This window comes from Pipistrellus hanaki, assembly GCF_964339955.1.
Source record: "Pipistrellus hanaki genome assembly, chromosome: 18".
Classification (NCBI taxonomy): domain Eukaryota; kingdom Metazoa; phylum Chordata; class Mammalia; order Chiroptera; family Vespertilionidae; genus Pipistrellus; species Pipistrellus hanaki.
In genome coordinates, this window is record NC_140520.1 from 14,289,063 (window position 1) to 14,309,412 (window position 20,350).

General features: G+C 59.7%; 2 protein-coding genes across 2 annotated transcripts in view; one reads left to right on the top strand and one right to left on the bottom strand.

The window, feature by feature from the left end:
• The window catches only part of METTL25B (methyltransferase like 25B), a 158,838-nt gene that overhangs the window by 123,050 nt on the left and 15,438 nt on the right, over window positions 1–20,350 (top strand). The window lies entirely within an intron of this gene.
• Window positions 5,000–10,047, bottom strand: CRABP2 (cellular retinoic acid binding protein 2). Its single transcript, XM_084865700.1, has 4 exons — window positions 9,849–10,047; window positions 6,238–6,416; window positions 5,946–6,062; window positions 5,000–5,470 (listed from the first exon to the last, which is right to left on the bottom strand). Exons 1-4 carry the CDS (start codon window positions 9,916–9,918, stop codon window positions 5,420–5,422), a joined length of 417 nt encoding a protein of 138 aa, XP_084721826.1. The 5' UTR covers window positions 9,919–10,047; the 3' UTR covers window positions 5,000–5,419.

The following is a 20,350-nucleotide window of genomic DNA, read 5'->3' on the forward strand; positions in this document are numbered from 1 at the left end:
CTTGGTTTGCAGAGAGTACTCAGTGTGCAAACCCTCTGAAGTCCCTGCTCAAGGTCAGCCCTCGGCCTAGAAATGCATGGTCCTGGGTTTGGGAGAATGGAGGCCTTCCTCCCAGTTCTCCAAACACACGGAGCTCCCGATGAAGCCAAGTGCACGTCCTCATCCTGGTGTGATGGCCTTGCCCCCAAACGGACAACAGACACAGGCCCGTGGGTACAGAGAGGACCCCTGAGCCGGCTCCCAGTGGGCTGAGGCAGAGGTGCTGGAGCCCAGGCTCAAGTGGAGGCGGCAGGAAGGGAGCGGCTTTGCTCCGTGCCCAGGCTGTGCCAGGTGCTCACGGCCCAGGTCCCCTCCAATCCCATGAGAGGTGTTTCTGTGCTCCTTTCCTTCCCTCCCTCCCTCCTTTCTTCCTGATTTACTGAGCACCTGCCTGTGCCAGGCGCTGGGGCACAAAGGCAAAGCCAGCATCCCAAGACCTCACCGCCCCGTGAGAGCATCATCACGAAAACACTGTGACCGCGGTGGGTGCAGGATGCAGGGCAGCCCCAAGGACTCGGGGAAGAATCTCCAGTGGAGTGAAAGCCGCGGGGACCTGAAGGCTGAGGAAGGGCATCCCAGGCGGAGGGAACCGCATGCGCGAAGGCGGGAGGCAGGAAGCAGCCTGCCTGGCCTGGGAACTGTGGGTCCAGGGAATCTGCTGGGTGAGGTTGGGGTCCCAGAACCCACTCCCTGGACCCTCTGCCTTCTGACCTCCTTTGCTCCCGGTTAGAAGAGGCCCTGGCCCAGCCGCACAAACAGATGCTTTGACAATGGAGAGAGGGAGTGAGGAAGGAGGGGCCAGCTGCTGTGTGTTTCGGGATTGCTTCCCAGAAATCTGCCCCTCCACCTCCACCGACACCATGGCAACCGGGAGGCAGCTGGGAAGCCACCTGTGAGCAGGGCTGAGTTGAGGGGGAGGAGGGATGGGGGTAGGGACCTCTGCTCCCCCTCTCTGAGCCTCAGTCTTCAAATCTAGAATATGGACACAGCAACCCAGTTGTGGGCTCCTGTCAACCCAGATGCTCCAGGAAGCCCAGGCCCAGGCCCCAGCTGGACTCCTTGGGGGAAGGCCCGGGAGGTGAGGGCGGGGCTGAGGAGCGCCCTGCCTCACCCTGCAGCTGGGGGCTGGCTGGGCAGCAGGGAGCCTCTGAGCCTCTTGGCCTGGGCTTCCCACCAAGCAGCCTGCCTGGTGTGCCCACTGCGCTGTCACTGCGGAAGAGCCCAGGGAGGAGACAGGGCGGAGACACAGACAGGGATGGATCCCCCTGGGAGCCTGCAGGGAGAGGTCTAGGGGTCTCCCCTGCTGGGGCACAGGGCTCAGCTGTCCCCCAAACCTGGCCAAAGCCTCCAAAGAGGGGCAAGGAGGCTTCTATTTCCTGAGGCTGCTGCTCCGATGGCTGCAGACCGGCCTAAACCAACAGGAACACGTGCACAGCCCTGTACTAAAATCAGGGCGTCTGGGGGCTGTGCTCCCTGGAAGGACTCCAGGGAAGGGTCCTTCCTGCCTCCTCAGCTTCTGGGGGCTCCTGCACACACCCCTTCAATCTTCACGCGGCCCCTCCTCCGTCCTCCCGTGACTCCTTGCGCGTGACCACGTGGCCTCTTGGTTTTGATGTCACCAGGCCTTCCTCTGCCTGAGCTCCATGCTCCTGCGACCAGGGAGCGTGTGCTTCGGAGGCACCTGCTTCCCTCAGATTGTGGCACAGACGCTCCCAGTGCCTGCTGGTGCCCCTGCCGTGTTTGTCAGCCCCAACCCCGGGGCAGAATCACACATGCCCCCTCCCGCGCCTTTGCCTTCCTGGCCTGGGCCTCCGCGGCCTGGGCATATTTCTGCCTGAGCCCTGTCCCCCTCCAGGGGCTGGGTTCTGAGAAGCTGGGACCTTCGAGAAGATTGCCCGTGGAACCCGCACAGGATGTGCAGGACGTCGGCAGGGGCTGGGCTGCTTGTGCATTTCCTTCCAAAGGAGCTGCTGAGTAACGAAGACCCGGGAAGCAGAAGAGCCCAGGAGGGGGGTGGGGGTGGGGAGGGAGGCTGGAGGGACTTTTTCTGCCTTTTTTGAATCCTCACCTGAGGATGTGTTTATTAACTTCTTTTAGAGAAACATCAATGTGAGAAACATCCATCAGTTGCCTCCCCGTATGCGCCCTGACTGGGGATGGAACCCTCGACCTTTCTGGTGTCCTTTGGGATGACATTCAGATCCACCAAGCCACCCGGCCCCGGGCTGAAGGGACTTTCTCAAGGCCGGGCCAGGCTGGATCCGATGGGTGAGGCGCCCCTCCCTGATCCAATCTGTGGGTTCAGGACAGTGATTTCCTTGTCATCTCAGGCTTCCGGGCAAGGAGGAACCGGAGAAGCAGAGCCAAGGGGAAAGGCCCTGCCTACAGGGAACCCCCCACCCCCTCTGATGGGGGAGACCCAGCCCTGCCCTCTGGGATCTCCTGAGAAACAGAGACCTGCCTCTTCTCTCTGCCTTTCTCAACGTCTTGGTTCCAGAAAGAGACAAGCTAGGCAGAGAAATGAGCAGGTGCTCGGAGCAGCCTGGAGACAGTTCCAGCCAGGATCTGGGCAGGGGCCCCAAGAAAGGTCTCTCAGGATGGGGAGGGAGTCAGTGAAGGTGGGAAGGACAGGCTGGGAGCCAGCACTCTGGGTGGAGGTCAGACAGAGCTGGAGTCAGGGTGGGTGAGAAGAGAGGAGGTGAGGAAGAGAGGAAGCAGGGGCCCAGGCCCAGGAGTTAGGGTTCTTCTGGATGACAGCAAACAGAAAGCCCGGCCTGATTTATTTTTCCCATTTCCGAAAATACTACCACTCCCCTTGACAGAAGCCCAGGGCCACCTTGACACCTCCCTCCTCCCTCCTTCCTCACTCCCCTCCCCTCCTGTCTGTCATTATCATTGAGGCTGCACCCTCCACCTCTGCGCCCCCAACCCCTGCTGAGCCTCTCACCAGCCTCCTGCTGGCTTTCCCTTCGCTCCCCCTTTTCTCTGACTCCACTGGCAGCCAGAGGGGCCTCTTAAAAACTCAAATGTAGACTCTCTCTCTCCCACTGTTTTGTTTTTAAAAAAAATATATTTTATTGATTTTTTACAGAGGAAGGGAGAGGAATAGAAAGTTAGAAACATCGATGAGAGAGAAACACAGATCAGCTGCCTCTTGCACACCCCCCTCTGGGGATGTGTCCGCAACCATCCGCAACCAAGGTACATGCCCTTGACCGGAATCAAACCTGGGACCCTTTAGTCCGCAGGCCGACGCTCTATCCACTGAGCCAAACCGGTTTCGGCTCTCTCCCACTGCTTTTTTGGGGGGAGACAACCTAATTTTTGGAGGCTGTGCTTTGGCAAGGCAAAACAAAAACAAACAAAAAACCCACAAATGGGATGCCCCCTCCCCTTTAAAAGCCTTGCAGTGGCTTCTCATTGCACTTAGAATAAAATAAGAAATTCTGTGGCCCCCAGGTCAGTCCAGCCCCTGACAGCCCCAGGCGCCCTGCACCTCTCACAGGACCTGACAGCCCAGCCTGTCCTCAGGGCCGTTACCTGCTGTGCCCTGTGCCTAGAGCACCTTTTCCTCTGCTTTGTCCCACCAGGTGCTGAGGGTCCCCTCCCTTAGATGCTTGTCCTCCAAAACACCTGCTCCCCTTCCTCCATCTCCGCCCAGCCCAGGCTAACATGCTCGCTCCCCCTTTCTCCTTCATAGAACCTGCACAATATACAATTGTTTATTGGTGCATTTATTTTTTAATTGTCTATATTTCTCCATTGAAGGTGTTTCCCTCTTACAGGCCACATGAGGGCAGAGATCTTGTCCCTTTTTTCATATCTGTGTTCCCAGCACCTGGCAGGTACTAGCTCCTAGGAGGCACACAGGAAGTGACCGTTGGAGGAATAAATGGAAGGACCCCTCACCTCCCCCACCCCACATTCTGAGGAGTCTCTGGACTCTGTCTCCCCACCTTCCTGGCCCTGACCCTCTGCCCTCAGCTGCAGTATGTGGTCTCCCCTAGGCCCTGGCCCCAGGGCAGCTAGTCTTGCAGGGAGAGGAAGCTCACCTGCTGACACAGAGGCTGTGAAGCTTGCCCACTGGCAGCAGCATGGAGGCAGGGAGAGGCCACTTCAGGCGGTGCGAAGAGCTAAGGCTCAGAGCACCTAACCGGTCTGAGGTCACACAAATAGCAAGTGGCAGAACCAGGATCCAAAACTCTTTTATTGCAACACCTGTGCTCATTTCCCTTTCTCGTGCCACGATAAAGGAAAGAAGACAGGAAAGCCAGTGAGAAGCTACTGCAGTGTGGAACCTGGTGAGTGGGGACAAGGTCTGGCCCAGGGCAGTGGCCTGGGAAGGAGGGCAGGCATTTGAGATCAGGTTGGAATTTGGGAAGTTATGTACTTGAGTGTGAAGGTTCAGGAAGATGGGTGGGAGAAGGATCCGAGGGGCCTGGGAGAGCTAGGAGCCAGGGCAGAAGGGGGATGTGAAAGATCTCAAGGCAGAGACCTGCTTGTCTCAGACACAGAGATCAGGGCAGGAGCAAGGCCAGCCTGGGGGCACCGATGAGCTCATCGGGAATATGTGGGAGGCCAAGGCCAAGGCCAGGCCTGGGGTCGCCCACAGACTGGGGGTGGAGGAGAGAGAAGGAACAATTGGAGGAGGAGGAGGAGGAGGAAGCTGGGTCCCTTTGTGGAGACGGTGGGAGAAGATAGGCATCAGCTTCTCAGGGTCAAGCGCCCTCGGAGAGGTCAGGGGGATGAGGCCCTGTGACCTTGGAAGTGGGGGGGGAGGGGCGGACCAAGGAGGTTGGAGGAGGGGAAGTGGGGGTGATGCTCATAGATTCAGCAGCAAAGGAAGGGGTGGTGGTGAGAATAATGAAGGGAAGGATCATAACTCATATCCCTGCCACTGAAACCTCAGCTCCCACACATCTCCTTCCCAATGAGCCAGAGACAGGTTGTATTTTTTTTTAAACATTTTAATAAAATTAACCAATAAATATTCTATACTGTATAGGCTACAGGGACAAAGGAGAAGCCAGAGGGCTGTCTTTCCCTCTCAGGCCCTCAGGTCCCCTCACCGAAAGAGACGGTTCTGGGCTGGGCTGGGGCTGGGACTGCCTATTTGGGGGGTGAGGGGAGTGATTCCAAAGTGGGTGATCTGGGCCCCTGCAATCCATCCCTCTTTGTTGGTATAGGGGAGAGGAGAAGGGGCAAAAAGAAAAAAGCAAAAAAAAAAGCAGAGCCCCTGCAGGAGGCATCCCAGCGCCCAGGGAGTGGCATGGGTGAGGGGAGAGCTAGCCTAGAAGGAAGGGGGAGGGAGGCCCACAGGGCAGGGAAGCAGGAGCGTGGGCCGGGGAGGGGCTGGGGCATCTGTCAGACCCACAGCCACTCACTCTCGGACGTAGACCCTGGTGCACACAACGTCGTCGGCCGTCATGGTCTGGAAGGAGGACAGAAGGAGGACAGAGGTCATTGTTAGCTGGGAAGGCCCTGGCCCTGTGGCTGGGGAAGAGGAGGAGGTTGAACAAAGGGACTCTGTCTCTAGGCCCAAATCTGCGTCTTGGTTCAGGACCAACAGACAGAAGCTGGTCCCCAAATGCCTGGGCATCACCGGAGGGGAGATGGCACCAGAGCCGGAGGGGTCTGCCCTATATCCTCATCGGAAGCCAGGGAGCGCCCCTGGAGAGCTGCTGGCACCTCAATGAACGGCCATTGTTCCGCTCAGAGGGGGCGCCATTTCTCATTTGCGGGAGGGCACTGTGTGGACAGGGACAGCTTGCTCACCTCCCAGCAGCCCCAGCAGGACGCGGGAGACCAACCGGGACTCTCCTCGGACCCCTGCACCCCGGAGTGCCCCAGAACATCCCCCGAGGTGGCAGAGGGCTTAGGCTTCGCTGGGAGGAGGCCGGACTCACCAGGATCAGCTCCCCATCGTTGGTCAGCTCTCTGGTCCAGGAGGTCTTGGGACCCTCTCCCTTCAAAAGCCTCTGCTCGCACACCATCTTGTTCTCGCTTTCCCATTTCACCAGGCTCTGCAGGGGAGGCGTGGCCAAGTGAGCCGCGCCTCCATGGGGGGGGCAGGTGGCAAGAGAGATAGGAGATGTACCCCTTTCTACCCACCACCGCTACTGAGGGACTTCCTCCATTAGAAAAAGAAGGGGGTCCAGGAGGGGCAGGGCAATGGAAGCCACGATCCTGAGGTCTCACCTTGCAGGGCCTCCCGTCCACGGTCTGCTCCTCGAACTCCTCTCCGACCTTGAAGTTGATCTCCGTGGTGCGCACGGTGGTGGAGGTCTTGATGTAGAAAGTGTCTCCCTCCTGCTTGATCTCCACCGCGGGCTTGGAGGCAGCCGCCACGGCGATCTTCCTCAGCATCACGTTCACCCCTGCGAGGAGAGACAGGCTCGCCTTTGGGGGTCCTCTAGGCACCCCTGTGTTACCCCCGCCCCGTGACTGGCTAGTTTCCAAGAAAGTTCATGAAGGACAGGGCAGGGGGTGCAGCCCCCATGAATGGTGGGGTTTAGGGAAGAGGGCAGAGAGGCGGTGCCTGCCCTTAAGGATCCTGGTCCTAGCAGCCACCCGCCTGGGAGGATCAGCAGTCCTAGGTTAGCCCCCCACTCGCCCCTCCCCCCCGGACTCAGCTCAGGGGCAGGTTTCCCCTTCCCCTCACCCAGCAGGCATCCTACTATGGCTCTGTCCACCTCACTTGTTGGCCCTTTGTCTACCCTACTGGAGACCCTCTGTGCCCTCCCCGCTGCCCATGTGCAGGACACACCCTCCCAGGCCAGGCCTCCCCACTTTGTTTTGTTTTTTTTGTTTGTTTGTTTTTATAAATATATTTTATTGATTTTTTTACAGAGAAGAAGGGAGAGGGAGAGAGAGTTAGAAACATCGATGAGAATCATCCCCTACTGGGGATGTGCCTGCAACCAAGGTACATGCCCTTGATCGGAATCGAACCCGGGACCTTTCAGTCCGCAGGCTGACGCGCTACCCACTGAGCCAAACCGGTTTCGGCCCTCCCCACTTAGTACTGGAGGTGGGGACCTACTTCCCGCCCTGTGCTACCCCTTCCCCTGTCTGGTACCTTCATTTGCCCACTCTCTGTCTCCCTCCCCAGCATGAGAGGGGGCAGGGACTCCCAGCAGGAGAAGCGGTGGCCACAGCTGGGGAGCTCAAGGCTCCGGAGTGAGACCCATTAGGCCTGATTTCCACCTGGTGCAGCCGCCCTGTGGGCTGGGTGACCCTAGGCCGATGGCTTAACTCATCTGAGCCTCAGATTGCTCAACCGTACAGCAGAGACAATAGCTTCTTCCACAGCCTGGCAGGTGGGATGAGGTGGGTGTGTTTGGGACCCAGCACCCAGCGCCAGGCACACCTTTGCGTTTTTAAGGAACAGTAGCTGGTCTTGCTGCTGCTGGTGCTTGTACTGATAAAAGGAAGGCAGGGGAGCAGCCGGGGCGCAGGCATTCTCTGCACCAGACGCTGCTCACCTGCCCTCCTGGGAGCTCCCACGCCTGCCCTTCGCCCTTCCCGGGACAGAAAGGGGCACTGCCCTCCCCTCCCCTGATGTGTCCCCGACTCCAGGATCTCCCTTCCCACCTCAGTGGTAAGTGCTCCTCACTCAGAGTCCCCGTGCCTGTCCGCATATCCTTTCCCAGACTGGGCCCCTGCTCTCTGCTCCCCCTTTATAAAAAGGGGTGGGGGAGCCAGGAGAGAGCACCCCCTGACAGAAGAGAAGCAGGCCGGGAGGCACCTCTGGCCAGGGCCCAGGTCTAACCTCACACCACTCTGCCTGGCCAGCCTCCTGCCCTGACCGGAGCAGAAGCCCTCAGAGAAGCCATGGGTGGGGAGGAGGGGGCCAAGCTGGGCTGGGCCAGGTGAGCGGGATTCCCCGGCCCCTGATCCGACCCAAACTCCCTTCCCTCCTCTAGACCTGGGTTCCGAGACAAACAATTCTCTTCCCCCTGGCACCACGGCACACCCTCTCTGGGCCAGAAAGAGGGAGTGGGAGGGAGAGAGTGCCCTGGCCCTCAGGAGCCCAGTTCCTGACGGCTGGCCTCAGGCCCGGGAGAAATGGCGGAGGTCCCAGGTCCAGCTGCCTGGGGAGAGGGGGCACGTCCCACTCCATCTTCCTGCACTGAGGCCCCTGCACTCTTCTGCGGCCTGGAAAGTCCAGCCTGGTCTCAAACACCCCTTTCCTGCTACAGGAGCAGAGCCTCCTCCATGCCCTGGCCATCGCACTGCACCGGACAGTTATCCTCCAGGCCCCTGAGCATCCCTCCCAGGAGAGGGACCCTGATGAGGGCGAAGGAGGGCGAGAAGAGACTGAGGTTCCTGTGGAGGCAGGGCTGCTGGGTTCAGGGGAGCCGCCCCTCCAGCTTGCCTCTGCTGCCCATGGAGCGGGCCGGCCTCGGCCAACCTCAGCTGACTCAGGACCGTGTTAATGGGTCTGTTTTCAATCTGTCTCCCAGCAGGACCCGAGGAGGGCACGTGGCTCTGAGACACCCTGCAGGGAGGACAAACAGACGAAGATAGACAGACAACGGGGTTGGGCTTTGGGTCTCATTCTCCACCAGCGGGGTCCTGGGGGTGCCTCATCCGCTGGGGAGAGCAGCCAAATCCGGAGCTGGGGAGGGGAAGTGTCCTAGCCTTTTGGTCTTTCATGGCAGCGAGGGCAAATCAAGAAAGACTGACATGACTGGAAGTCCTGTGGTTAGACTGCAAGAAAAACCGACAGCAAGGAATGCTGGAAACCCCTGCTTTTCCGATAACATTCTGGACCCTTCTGAATCCTAGGTTCAGATTCACCCCTACGGCTCCTGGCCCCACACCAGGTGCCCCTCCCCACCCAGCCCAACTGGGTTTTCTCTGTTCCGTCCTGAAATGGGTGGCTCCAGGGCTCCCCCCACCCCCGGTGGCTCCCCCGTTGCTTAAGGAATCTCCATCTCTTCCCAGAGCGCCCGCCCCCTCCAGCCATTTCCTGGGGTTCACCCCTTTCCCAGACAGAGGGCACACAGAGCTGGGCAGAGCCCTCTGCGGGCACAGCTTTCGCTGCCTTTGGCCAGCACCGCGGGCTGGGCTGGAGGGGTATCCAGGGAGAAGGGAGAGGAGCGCACAGATTGGGGAAAGGGGGCGGGGGGGGGGGGGTGCGTTCCACACAAAGCCATTTCTTGAAATCGAAGAAAGTGATAATTATCTAGAGCAATTTTAGGTTTCTGGAACTCGCTGTAGGAAAATACTTGTCTCACAGATGGGGTGAGGAGGCAGCAGAGTGGGGAAAGTGCTGAGGGGGAAGGATGGGGAATGAGAGGGGAGAGGGGGCGCTGGGCTGGCGATCACCTGGTGGGTGGAGAGCAGCACGTGGGGAAGGAACTAGCCGGCTGGGTTACCAGTGGGGACGAGGGGAGGAGGCCAGAATGTCTCGGAGGGGCTGAGGGGTGGGGATGGGGTGGGGGGTAGGGGCCCGGGCTCCCTGCCTGGACGCAGGGCTCGCAGCCTCTGGACTGGAGAGCCCCTTTTCCCCACCCAAAGGGACACCCACCTCGCGCTTCTGGTTTCTGCTTGATTCACGGGCTGAGTCACTGCGGGAGCCGGCACCGGTGGGCGCCCCGCCAGGGGAAGCAGGGTTTAGGTGTCCCGGCCCAGCACCCCGGGACCCAGCGCCCCCGGACCCAGCGGGAAGGCCCCTTTTTTGGGAGGATGCAGAGGGACTTAGCCTCCTAAGTCCTGATTCTACCCCCCTTCCTTTCTTACTCTCACCTCCGAATACTCCCTCACCCCCTCTCCTCTGCCCGGCCCTTGAAAAATCTCCTTACCCAGCACTTTGAGCAAATCCTCGAAGTTTTCGGATCGGACGATCTTCCAGTTGCCGGAGAAGTTGGGCATGGTGGCGGTGGAGGCGCTGGCTCCTCGGCCGGAGCACTGGACGGCGAGTCCCTGCGTCTAAGGAGAGGTGGCCGCCGCCGCCTGGGCCGGACCGGAGGCGCGGGGGCAGGACGCGTCCCAGGGCAACCCGGAGCCGGCCGGGGCGCGCGGCCGCCTTTATAGCCGGAGCGGGCCCGCCCCTGCGCCCGGGAAAAAAACCGGGGTGGCCCCTCCCCCGCCCCGCCCCCCGCCCCACCTGGGGGGCCCCGAGCCCGGGCCCCGCAGCTCAGCCCCCCGCCCCCAGCCCCCCGCCGCCCCGCGGGCCCCGGGGGCGGGAACAGGGTTTGCCCGGACCGAGGTCGCCTGCCCCGCGGGAGCGGACTGGGAGCGGGGACTGGGATTGGCCTCTCCGCCTGGGAGGGGGGGACATGGAGGGGAGGGGGGCGTGGGGCGCAGATGCTCGGGTCTCAGGTCCTGCAGTCCGAACCCCAGGGTCCTGTCTGGCGGGTCCCCCAGGTCTCCCCAGCTCCTCGGGGTCGGAACCTGGAGGCATCACGGCGGGCGATCCCGGCGGGCGAGCGGGAGCCGGAGGAGGAAAGGCGCGCCCCCGCTCGGCTCCAGGGAAGCCCTAGTGGGACCCCTGGGACCCCTCCGAGCTCAGAGACCCGCTAGGGGTCCCCTCCCGGGGGGTCTGGGTAGGCTCTTCCCTGAAGCAACGACGCCCCCTGCTGGGAGGATTCGCAGGGGCCGGGAGCGGGCAGCACCCCCTGCGGCTGCCTCCCCCCGCCCCGGGTTTGGGGCTCCGGTGCCCTCGGGGGACGGGGACGCTGGCGCGGGGAGCCCGGTCCCTCTCGCAGGGCAGGGCGGGCACCGAAGGGTTAAGGAGGCGCCCCCGGAGGAGGGGGGAGGCAGGGAGGGCAGAGGTCACAGCCGATCGCTTGGCGCGACCGCTTTATGGAGGCGCCTTCCCCGCCGCCCGGCCCCGCGCACCCGGGGAGCGCCCGCGGGAGGCGCGGGGGGAGGCGGCCGGCGCCCCGGGCGGGAGGCGGGGCGGGGGCTCAGGTGTCACCGTTCTCAGCCGTAAAGCGGCGGAAGGAGCGGCCGCCCCTTGGGGAGAGGCTTTGAAGTGTGAGATCAAAGGAGGGGGCAGGGCAGGGCTCCCCGCGGAGACCCCAACGGAGAGGGCCGGGGAGCGGAATGGGGGACCGGGGAGCAGAGAGGGGGGCCGGGCTGGAGCCCCGAGGCTGCCCCAGCCCAGGGACGGGCGGGCGGGATGCCGGCCGGGGCGGGCGGGTCTGTCCCGCGCGGGGCGGGGGGACGACGCTGCAGCTCAGGTGGCACCGGGCCCCGCAGCCCGCGCGTCCCTTCCCCTTCCCCCCCTTCCCGGACCGGCCTCCCAGCTCCTTCCGAGGCGGGGACCAGAAACCCCACATCTGGTCCAGCCCTGGTCTCTCCCTGCCAGCGTGGCCGTGGGTGGGGCGGAGGACAGGCTCTGGGACTGAGCCCTGGACCCGTGCAGAGGGTTGGGGGGCCTTCGCTGGGGGGAGTCCAGAGGCCCCCCAAGAGACAAAGGATAAGGCCTGGGGGACGCACTGCGGGGCGGAGCCTCTGCGCCCTAAGGAGGGGACTCTGAAGGATGGGTGTGCAGGGGACATGACCTAGAGATGGAGGGTGGACTGTGGAAGGGACTTCGGGCGCAGCGGTACCTAATACACTTGTCAGATTGAAAGGAGGGAGCTGGAGGCTTCAGCCCGGTTCAGGGGTCTGGTTTTGGAGGAGGTGCCTGTGTTGGGGTGGGGAGGGCTGGGCTTCTGGAAGGCGGAGGGCAGCAACGAGGGACCGCCGAGGAAGGACAGACAAAAGCAGAGGTGGCAGCAAGGAGGGGGGTCCCTGGGGGCTGTGTGGCCCCGGGGTTGCGCGCTCTGCCCCCGCTCCTCCCCCACCCGGGCTCCAGCAGTGTTGTAGGTAAAGGGAGAGGGATTAGGTTCTGACAGTGAAGTCGGGCTCTCAGCCAGAGGGAGGGAACATGGCTGAAATCAGACTCCCACTGCCTCCCTCCCCCTCGCCGCCCCCTACCTCCTCCGCCCAAATCACTGTGCCCATCTCCACTCCCCGCCAGCCTCCCGAGCCCCCAGCCAGAGCAGGCCGGTCCCCTGCTCAATAGGCAGCCTTCTGCAAAGAGAAGGGCGGGGCGGCCCACGCCCCCACAAGCCTGGGAACTGGGGATGTGAAAACCTCGCCCAGGAGATGATCCCCTGGACCAGGGAGCCTGGACCTACCGTAGGGCGAAGGAGGGAGGTGGTCTGGCTGAGGACACTGAGGAGACTGGACAGAGCTCCCCAGGGTGGGGGCAGAGAGGCCTGGGCCCACTCCCCTCCCTTGACTTCCTCGCCCCCCCCCCCTCCAAGCCCGCCAGGATTTCCAAAAAGACAGAAGACAAAGGGAAGTCAGGCTGGGAAGGGAATTTTTTCCAGATGTGTTTGTGGTTTGGCAGCTCTGGGCCTGGGCTCCAGCCCCTGCACCCCAACCTTGGCTGAGGGGGGTGGTCCAGGGGTCTGGAGGAGGGTGCTGAGCAAGCGAGGCTGGAGGTCTCAGCCCCTAGCTGCCCCGTTAACCCGTTGTAAAGCACAGGGGTGAGGCGGGGTGGGTGGGTGCGGAGCTTAGGGAAGAGGCTGGGGAAGGGAGCCAAGGAGAGGGAACGGGATGAGACGGCCGGGGTGGGGGTGGGAAGGGGAAATGGGGCTAACGGAAGGGGAACGGGAGAGTCGGGGAGCCTAGGAGAGAGGAGCCAGGGGACCTGGCCATGGGGAGGAGCTTAGTCAGCATCGGCTGCTCAGTCCCAAACAACTGGCTCTAATTTCCGGCCGGGATCAATAAGGAATTTCCCCATGTCGCTGGTCTTTTAATTACGACCAGACCTGGTGGGGGCGACCCGCTCCCCCTTTCATGGAGCCTCCGCCATATCCCTCTTGGGGCTCTCCCAGGAATCTGAAGACTCAGGCTGGAGAGAGAATTAGGAAAGGAACGTGCTAGGACTGCCCCATTGCAGTGCGGCTGAGAGGAAACCGGCTGATTTTGCGATAGAAGGAATGGAGATAGCAGGCATCTGCATGGCGGGAGGAGGGCGAGGGAGAGTGGATACACTGTGTGCTCGGTGAAGGGGTCTGGGCCTTGGGAAAAGGAGAGGCCCCCGCCCCTCTCCATCACTCCCTGGAGGCTGGGTGGGGGGAGGAGTGGGAAGAGCGGGAGAGTCGTGTACCCTTCACCCTCACCCCCCGCTGGGGCCAAAGAGAAGCGCTGGCCAAATGCAGCACTTGTGGACGGGCCTCGCCCCGAGCCAGCCGTGTTATTGCATCTGCTGGGTCAGGGAGCTTGCTGGCTGGGAGTCATGCAGAAATGAAACCCAGGTGGGGGTGGGCCCGGAGGCCCTGGGACTCCTCGTAGGGAGAGCAGAGAAGGCAGGGCTTGAACAGAGGGCGGAAGGTCTGAGAGTGGAAAAAAGGAGTTGGTGTCCGGGTGGCCGTAGGAAGAGTGCCTGCAGCCGAAGTGGTAAGGGATGACGAATTTATGAGGTCATCTGGAGACCAGATGGGCTGAGCCCCAAAATGGCGCCGGCACCCAGGACAGGGAGCCGGAGGTTTTAAAGGACTCTAGGCGGGCTTTTCCTGGGCGGTCTGGGTCCTGAGAGGGTCCGGAGGGGAAGGATAATGGTCTTAGCAAGTGGAATGTGGTCTTAGCAAATGGAACGTGATGGAAGCGAGAGGGAATGCCCATGGTGGAGTGGCCTAAAGGTCAGTTCCCAGGGGAGGGGCGTTGATTCGATTATTCCATCAGACCCAACAGCTGGGAATGGCTGGGCTGGAACCCTGTGTCTCCAGGTCTGCCTAAACCCTCGTATTTCACGTAGCACAGTGTGGACTTGAGCGTCCTGCCTCCTGGTCTGATTCTCCCTCCATACCATGGGAAGGCTCCATCCCTGTCTCCCTGGATCCAGGGACCCAGCCCTTTTCAAATCTGATAAGGCTCTGCCTCTCCCAAATAAAATTGCCATGGAGCAGGATGGATGGGATCAGAAAGAACTTCCTGCAAGCCGACGTGCAAGCTGGCAGGTGGGGCCAGAGATCCAGAGAATAGGCAACTCACTTCCCAGAAGCCTTTGGGTGCTGGGGAGAGACCATGAGGACTAGGGAAGGCATGGGCAGCCGGACTCAGAGAACACCAGGCTGACCTCGAGGCCCAGCTCCAGGCCTTGGCCAAGGAAGCAGGTGCGGCCCGGCAGGGTCAGAACCACAGAGGGGAAGAAGCCGCAGCAGGAGGTGTTACAGTTAGACCAGGGACGGGCTGCGCAGCATCTAGGCGAGGCAGCCAGGCGGCTCCTCTGTTGTTTTTGGCTCTGCAGCCCGGTTCCCAGCTCCAGCTGCCAACGCTCTCCTCAGGGCTGGGCCAGCACGCTGAGCAGGTCAGGCTGAACCAACGGAAGAGCAAGGGAGACAAAAGGAGGTGGGGATGAATGGACCGAGGATGTGTCTAGACTGAATCTCTGTCCCTTAAAAGAGGCCCTTGGCCAAGACCGGTTTGGCTCAGTGGATAGAGCGTCGGCCTGCGGACTGAAAAGTCCCAGGTTCGATTCCGGTCAAGGGCATGTACCTTGGTTGTGGGCATGGCTCTCCTGGCCTCTTGTCGGGAGGTGGGGAGGTGGTGGGGGGTGGGAAGTGAGGGGCAGTACACAGGTAGTCACTGAAGAGCCTGGAGACCCCAAACAGGTGCTGGCAGCTGCCGCACTGACCTTACTCTCTGACCCTGGGGTCTTTTTTTTTAAAATATATTTTATTGATTTTGTACAGAGAGGAAGGGAGAGAGAGAGCTAGAAACATCGATGAGAGTCATCGATCAGTTGCCTCTTGCACACCCCCTACTGGGGATATGCCCGCAACCAAGGTACATGCCCTTGACCGAAATCGAACCCGGGACCGTCAGTCCCCAAGCCGAAGCTCTATCCATTGAGCCAAACCGGTTTCGGCTGACCCTGGGGTCTTTGCTTCTCTTTTCCTTGCCCAGATTGGTGCTTCTTGCCCGTGGGCATCGGGGCAGGGGGAAGGGGGTGTCATCTTTTTCCCCACTCAGGCCCCTGCTGTTTCCTTTCCTACTACAGAGAAAGGCACCAGTCTGACCCCCCTTTCTCCTGGCCTCCCTGCTTCTCAGAGAACCTCCAGGGAGAGAGGGGGACCTCGTGTGGCTGGGACCGCTGGGGGCAGTCCACATCTAAAGCTGGACAGACCTGGGCCTGACCCTGGCCCCCTGTGGCTCCTTCTCCCCTCGAGGGCAGCACTGCTGGATGGAGGAGTCAATCAGCAACATGACCTGCGGTTAAACTCCTCGTGTCTTTTATGATCCAGTGACCGGGCCAGACTCCTCTGCCCATCCCACCTCCTGCCCTGCACCAGCCTGTTAACCCCTGGCAGTCCAGGGCACGAGGGAGAAGGCTGTAGCAGTGACAAGTCTGGCAGGCCGGGCACCCGGGGGCAGTGGTGAACAGCCTGCGGTCTAGCCTAGATGCCTGCCACGGTTGCCCAATGCGCTGGGCCTAGGGAGCCCAAGCCTTCGCCCAGATGCCACCTCTCCCACTCTCTGAGACTGCAGGGGCCCCAGGAACCCCTCTCCTCATTGAGATGAATCAGCAGGGCTGCAGACTGGGTGTGTGCGGTGTGCCTCCTCTGGCCTGAACTGCAGAAGGTGGGCCCTGGGCCGGATAACCAGACTCCGGGGTTGAAGAGGCAGGAGGGAAGGGGGAAAGGGAATGTCCCCCAGGAGACACTGAGGGGTCCCGGGTCTGAGCTTTGAGGTCCTGGGCCAGAGGGCCAGACTCCTTAGAGACAGAATTAGGGGTGCAGGATAGGGATAAAAAGAGGGCCATGGACTGCCTCGCTGTTGGTGCCGGGAGGGTTCCAGGCCCGAGGGGCTGATAGGGCAGGCAGCTGGGGGACAACTCCTCTGCGAGGCTCTGGAGGGCTTTTATTCTCCTCCTCTCCAGCCCCACATGCAGCCATTGTTTCCAGACACAATGGTTGCTCCCGGCGGCTCCTAGGGGCCGATGGAATCCAGCTGTGCTAGCAGCTCCAGGAGGAGGCTGGAGCCCCAGGAGTGAAGTACCAGCTTCCCCAACCCCAGGCCCCTTCTTGCTGTTGACCAGGCCCTGCCTGGCCCTTGGGGCCAGAGGGCCAGACTCCTTAGAGACAGAATTAGGGGTGCAGGGGGATTTAAGAAGAGCAAGAGAGGTCCCAGGAGCTCAGTTTCCTGGCCCCTGCCCCCACCCTTCCATCATGAGCGGGCAGGGAATTAAGAAGGGCCATGGGTTCAGAGTCTGGCCCCTTAGGCGGGCTCGGGCTTGTCCTTCCAGTGACCCCCTCCCCCCAGCCCAGCCCCTCCTTATAATAGACGGGAGAGATGGGTGGCGGGGAGGCCCCGGGCTGACCTAGCCCTAATGGCTTTCCCTGGGCAGCCCGAACAAAATGGGAAAAAGATGTGTGAGGTGGGAAGCTCCGATTTCCTTTCCCCTGCGGGCAGGCGCCAGCTCTGGAAAATGTTAGCTGTCAAAGAGAGACTGAGCAGTCTCCGCCTCCCACCGCCCAGGACCCCCTACCCGAGCCCAGCCACCAGGGCCTCTCAGCCCGCCTGGATCCCCAAGGGCGCTGGGCCGGCACCTGTGGACTTCGGTTAGCCGGGCTGAGCAGGCGCACTGCCCCAGACGCTCCCAGCCTCCCTGGCCTTGTGTCTCCTCTGCCAGCCTGGGAAACATACCCAAGTGGGAGCGTTGGCACCAGGGAGTCCGTAGGGACATGTCCCTGGGGGGATCTAAGGAGACAGCAGCCCCTGGACCTCACAGTTGCCAATCTCCTGGCCATGGTTTCACACCTCCTAAAGCCCAAAGCTCTGGGGCTGTCAGCCACAGGTTTCCAGATGGTCTGGGTTTTTAGTTAGTTCCTCTTCCCACTGAGCTCACAACCTATAGGGAAGCATCCTCTCTGGGACGGGCCCTCCTCACTGCCTGTGGGCATCATGGTCTCTAATATGCTCCCTGACCCCTTGGGGCCAGCTTCCAGGAGACTCAGGGAGCTGATTCCACAGCTGGGAGAGTTAGTCCCTGCCTTGGAGTGGAGAGCGGGCAGAGGTGGGTTGGGGGCCCGCGGTTCTAGCCTCTGAGGAAGCCTCCAGAATACTCTACCTTCCCCTAGCCCGGGGCCCCTTTGCTCCTTCCCAGCTCCACCTCCTCTCCTTCAGGAAAGCTTCCTCACCCCTCTGTCAGCCCGGCCTCCGGTCTCAAGCTGTCAGGCTGGATTACCTGCCTCCGCCTCCCTGTGGGTCCTGGGTGTGGGCCCCAGCTCCCAGAGCAAGGGCATCTGCCTTCTTCCTCCTTGGGCTCTGGTTTGGATCCCGCTCATGGAGTCTTTCCAAAGAGGCCACCAAACAGGATTCCACGGGTGGTAGGAAATGAAGGGCCTGGCCTTTGGGGAAGTTGCCTCTGGCTGAGGGATGCCAGACAAGTCGGGTTCCTGGCACTGCTGATGGTCAGGTCACAGGCGCTGCAGATGGTCAGGTCACAGGCGCTGCTGATGGTCAGGTCACAGGCGCTGCTGAGGGTCGGGTCACAGGAGCTGCTGAGGGGTCAGGTCACAGGCGCAGAGCCCAGCCCTCAGTGCCCAGGCCCGGGAGAGGAGAGGCATGGCTGAGCCCACACTGTGCAAGTGCTTCCCTCGTGCTGCGTGGGTCTGTCTGATTCTAAAGCTTTGCTTTTAAACATTACAGAATGGAATTTGGTTGAGCCCGGAAGAGAATTAAGGTATGCTTGCTTTTCCACGCCAAATTCTTTAAAACACCTTCTCTCCCCCCATGCCCTGCCTCTCAAAATCCTATGTGTTATATATATTCTTTCAAAGAAAGCAGAGTTGATGGTGTCCCTAAAGAAGGCCAGAAGCCATACATATTAAAGAAACAAGAGCAGTAAGTCAGCGTAGTTAAGCGATGGGAGGACAGAGAAGACACCAGAACAAAGGTCTACGTAGGAATTCGCAAATGCCAAGGACTGGTGCGGGGGGTGGGGTGGGGGTGGGGCTGGGGAGTGAGACCTGGCTTCCCTCGACCCCTCCCCTCTGCAGTCCCACTACCTGTCACTTACCTATCCAGTTACTGCCTTGATAACCAGAGAGCATGCAACCCAGCAAGTCTCCATCCCCAAGCACACGTGGGTCCCCACGGGCACTCCCTGAGCACTCTTTGCGAAGCCAGTGTGTGCAGGAACTTGGTTGAGAGTTGAAAGACCAAAGATTTCAACTCTGGTTTAAACATTGGCTCAGGACCAACTACATCAAAGGTCATCTTCGTGTGTAAAATTAACCTGCCCCCGATTAGACCACCTGCTGCCTCTGCTACGCTCCAGGCTGGTATCCAGCTGCTGGCTGGGTCTCTCTCTTTGGCTCTCTGCAGCTTAAAGTCACCCCAATCAATCCCCAATTCTTCTTCTTCGAAAACCTGCTCTTCGGCCTGCCGTATTCTCTATTGTGGTGAATGGCCCCATGGTTGTCTGTTCACTGTTAATTCAAAAATATTGAGTCTACCTTTCGTCCTCCTGCCCTAATCTCCGAGGCCTGTTGATTCTACCTCCTCAGTGATGCTCACATGCATCTTCCCACTTCATTGGTTCAGGCTTCCGTCATTGCTTATCCAAATTAGTCAAACAAGAACTCATTTCCTGGCCCTTCTTCAATCCGGTTTCCATTTGACTGCTGCCAGCGTCATCTCCCTAATACACACATTGGATCCTATCACGTCCCTGCTTCCGATCTCTCAGTGAACGTGGGCAGGACCTGTTTCTTCTCGTGTTGCTGTGAGCAACTTGGGGGCAAAGATAACGCTATGCCCCTTAGTGCCTAGCAAAATGCCTGGCACATGGCAGGTACTTCATAAAAATCTGAGTGGAAGGATTCCAAGTCTCACCAGATGCCGCCTGGATGTGTTAATAGCAGAGTAGGGCGCGGTTAATAGCAGAGGCTTCAGACTGGCAAACTTGACAGGTCTGAGTGCCAGCACCACCAACCTCCAGCTATTTGGCCTGGGGAAGATATCTTACCTTTTGTCATGCTTGGTTTACTCAGCTGTTAAATTAGAATACCACCCCCTCTCTTACAGAGAATGGGAAAACGAACCTAAAGGGGTTAGCACTGTGCCTGGCACAGAGAAGCACTCAATAAAGAGTTGCCAATCATCAGTTAAACATGAAGGGTTAGAAAAGAATCCAGGCCCTAGCTGGTTTGGCTCAGTGGATAGAGCATCGGCCTGTGGACTGAAGGGTCCTGGGTTCGATTCCAGTCAAGAGCACATGCCGGGGTAGCTGGCTCAATCCTCAGTGAGGGGCATGCAGGAGGCAGATGATCAATGATTTTCTCTCATTCTCTCATCATTGATGTTTCTCTCTCCCTCTCCTCTTCCTTTCCTCTCTGAAATCAATTAAAAAAAAGAAAAAGAAAAAAGAAACCCAGGATTTTGAAGCTAGAACCATTAGGCTCCAAGAAGCAAAGTGACGATGTCACAAATTTAGCAAGGGGTAAAATCAAACTTAAACCCAATGTCAAACAAGGTAACTTGCTGTTACTCTCTACAGATGTGGGTGAAAAGGGGGCCATACACTAAACCTGACAAGCTCAGGGAGGCCTGCAATCGGCAGGGAGAGAAGGGGCTTATCACTTGAGAGACCAAAAGTAACCACACAGGGGAGTCTGAACATAAAAATTCCTAACCAAAAGCTAGTCTTGGCGGTAGTCACATCCTAGGACTGTAGCTTCCTTGACAAAGGTCAATCTTTTATTTTTTTAGAAAAACATCGATGTGAGAGTTAAACATCAATTGGCTGCCTCTTGCATGCCTTGACTGGGGATGGAGCCAGCAAAAGCTCGACATGTGCCCTGACCTGGAATCGAACTACAGTGCATGGGTCAACACCCAACCGACTGAGCCACACCAGCCAAGGCGACGAGGTCAGTCTTAAATGAGCCCATCTGTTGTCTTTTTGCATCTAAGATAACATGCCCTTGGAGTGTCAATCTCCTTTTCCAGATCTCAGGGATACCTGCCTCACCAGAGCATCCTACAGAATCTCTCACCGTTATCTTGTTCCCCTGTGTACAGTCTCCATGTGCTGTAAATGTCAACTATCTTCTACCCACCAATGTAAAAGTTTTATTTTTTATATAATCTCAGAGATCCCCTCCCCTTTGCTTTCTCCTCTCTCTCTATCTATAATGAATTTCATGTAAACCCCCAGCCCTTATGTCTCCTCCTTTGATACTAATGTATAAAATAAGCTGTAAAGCCCTGGCCAGTATTGCTCAGTGGATAGAGCGTCAGTCTGCGAACTGAAGGGTCCCAGGTTCGATTCTGGTCAAGGACATGTACCTTGGTT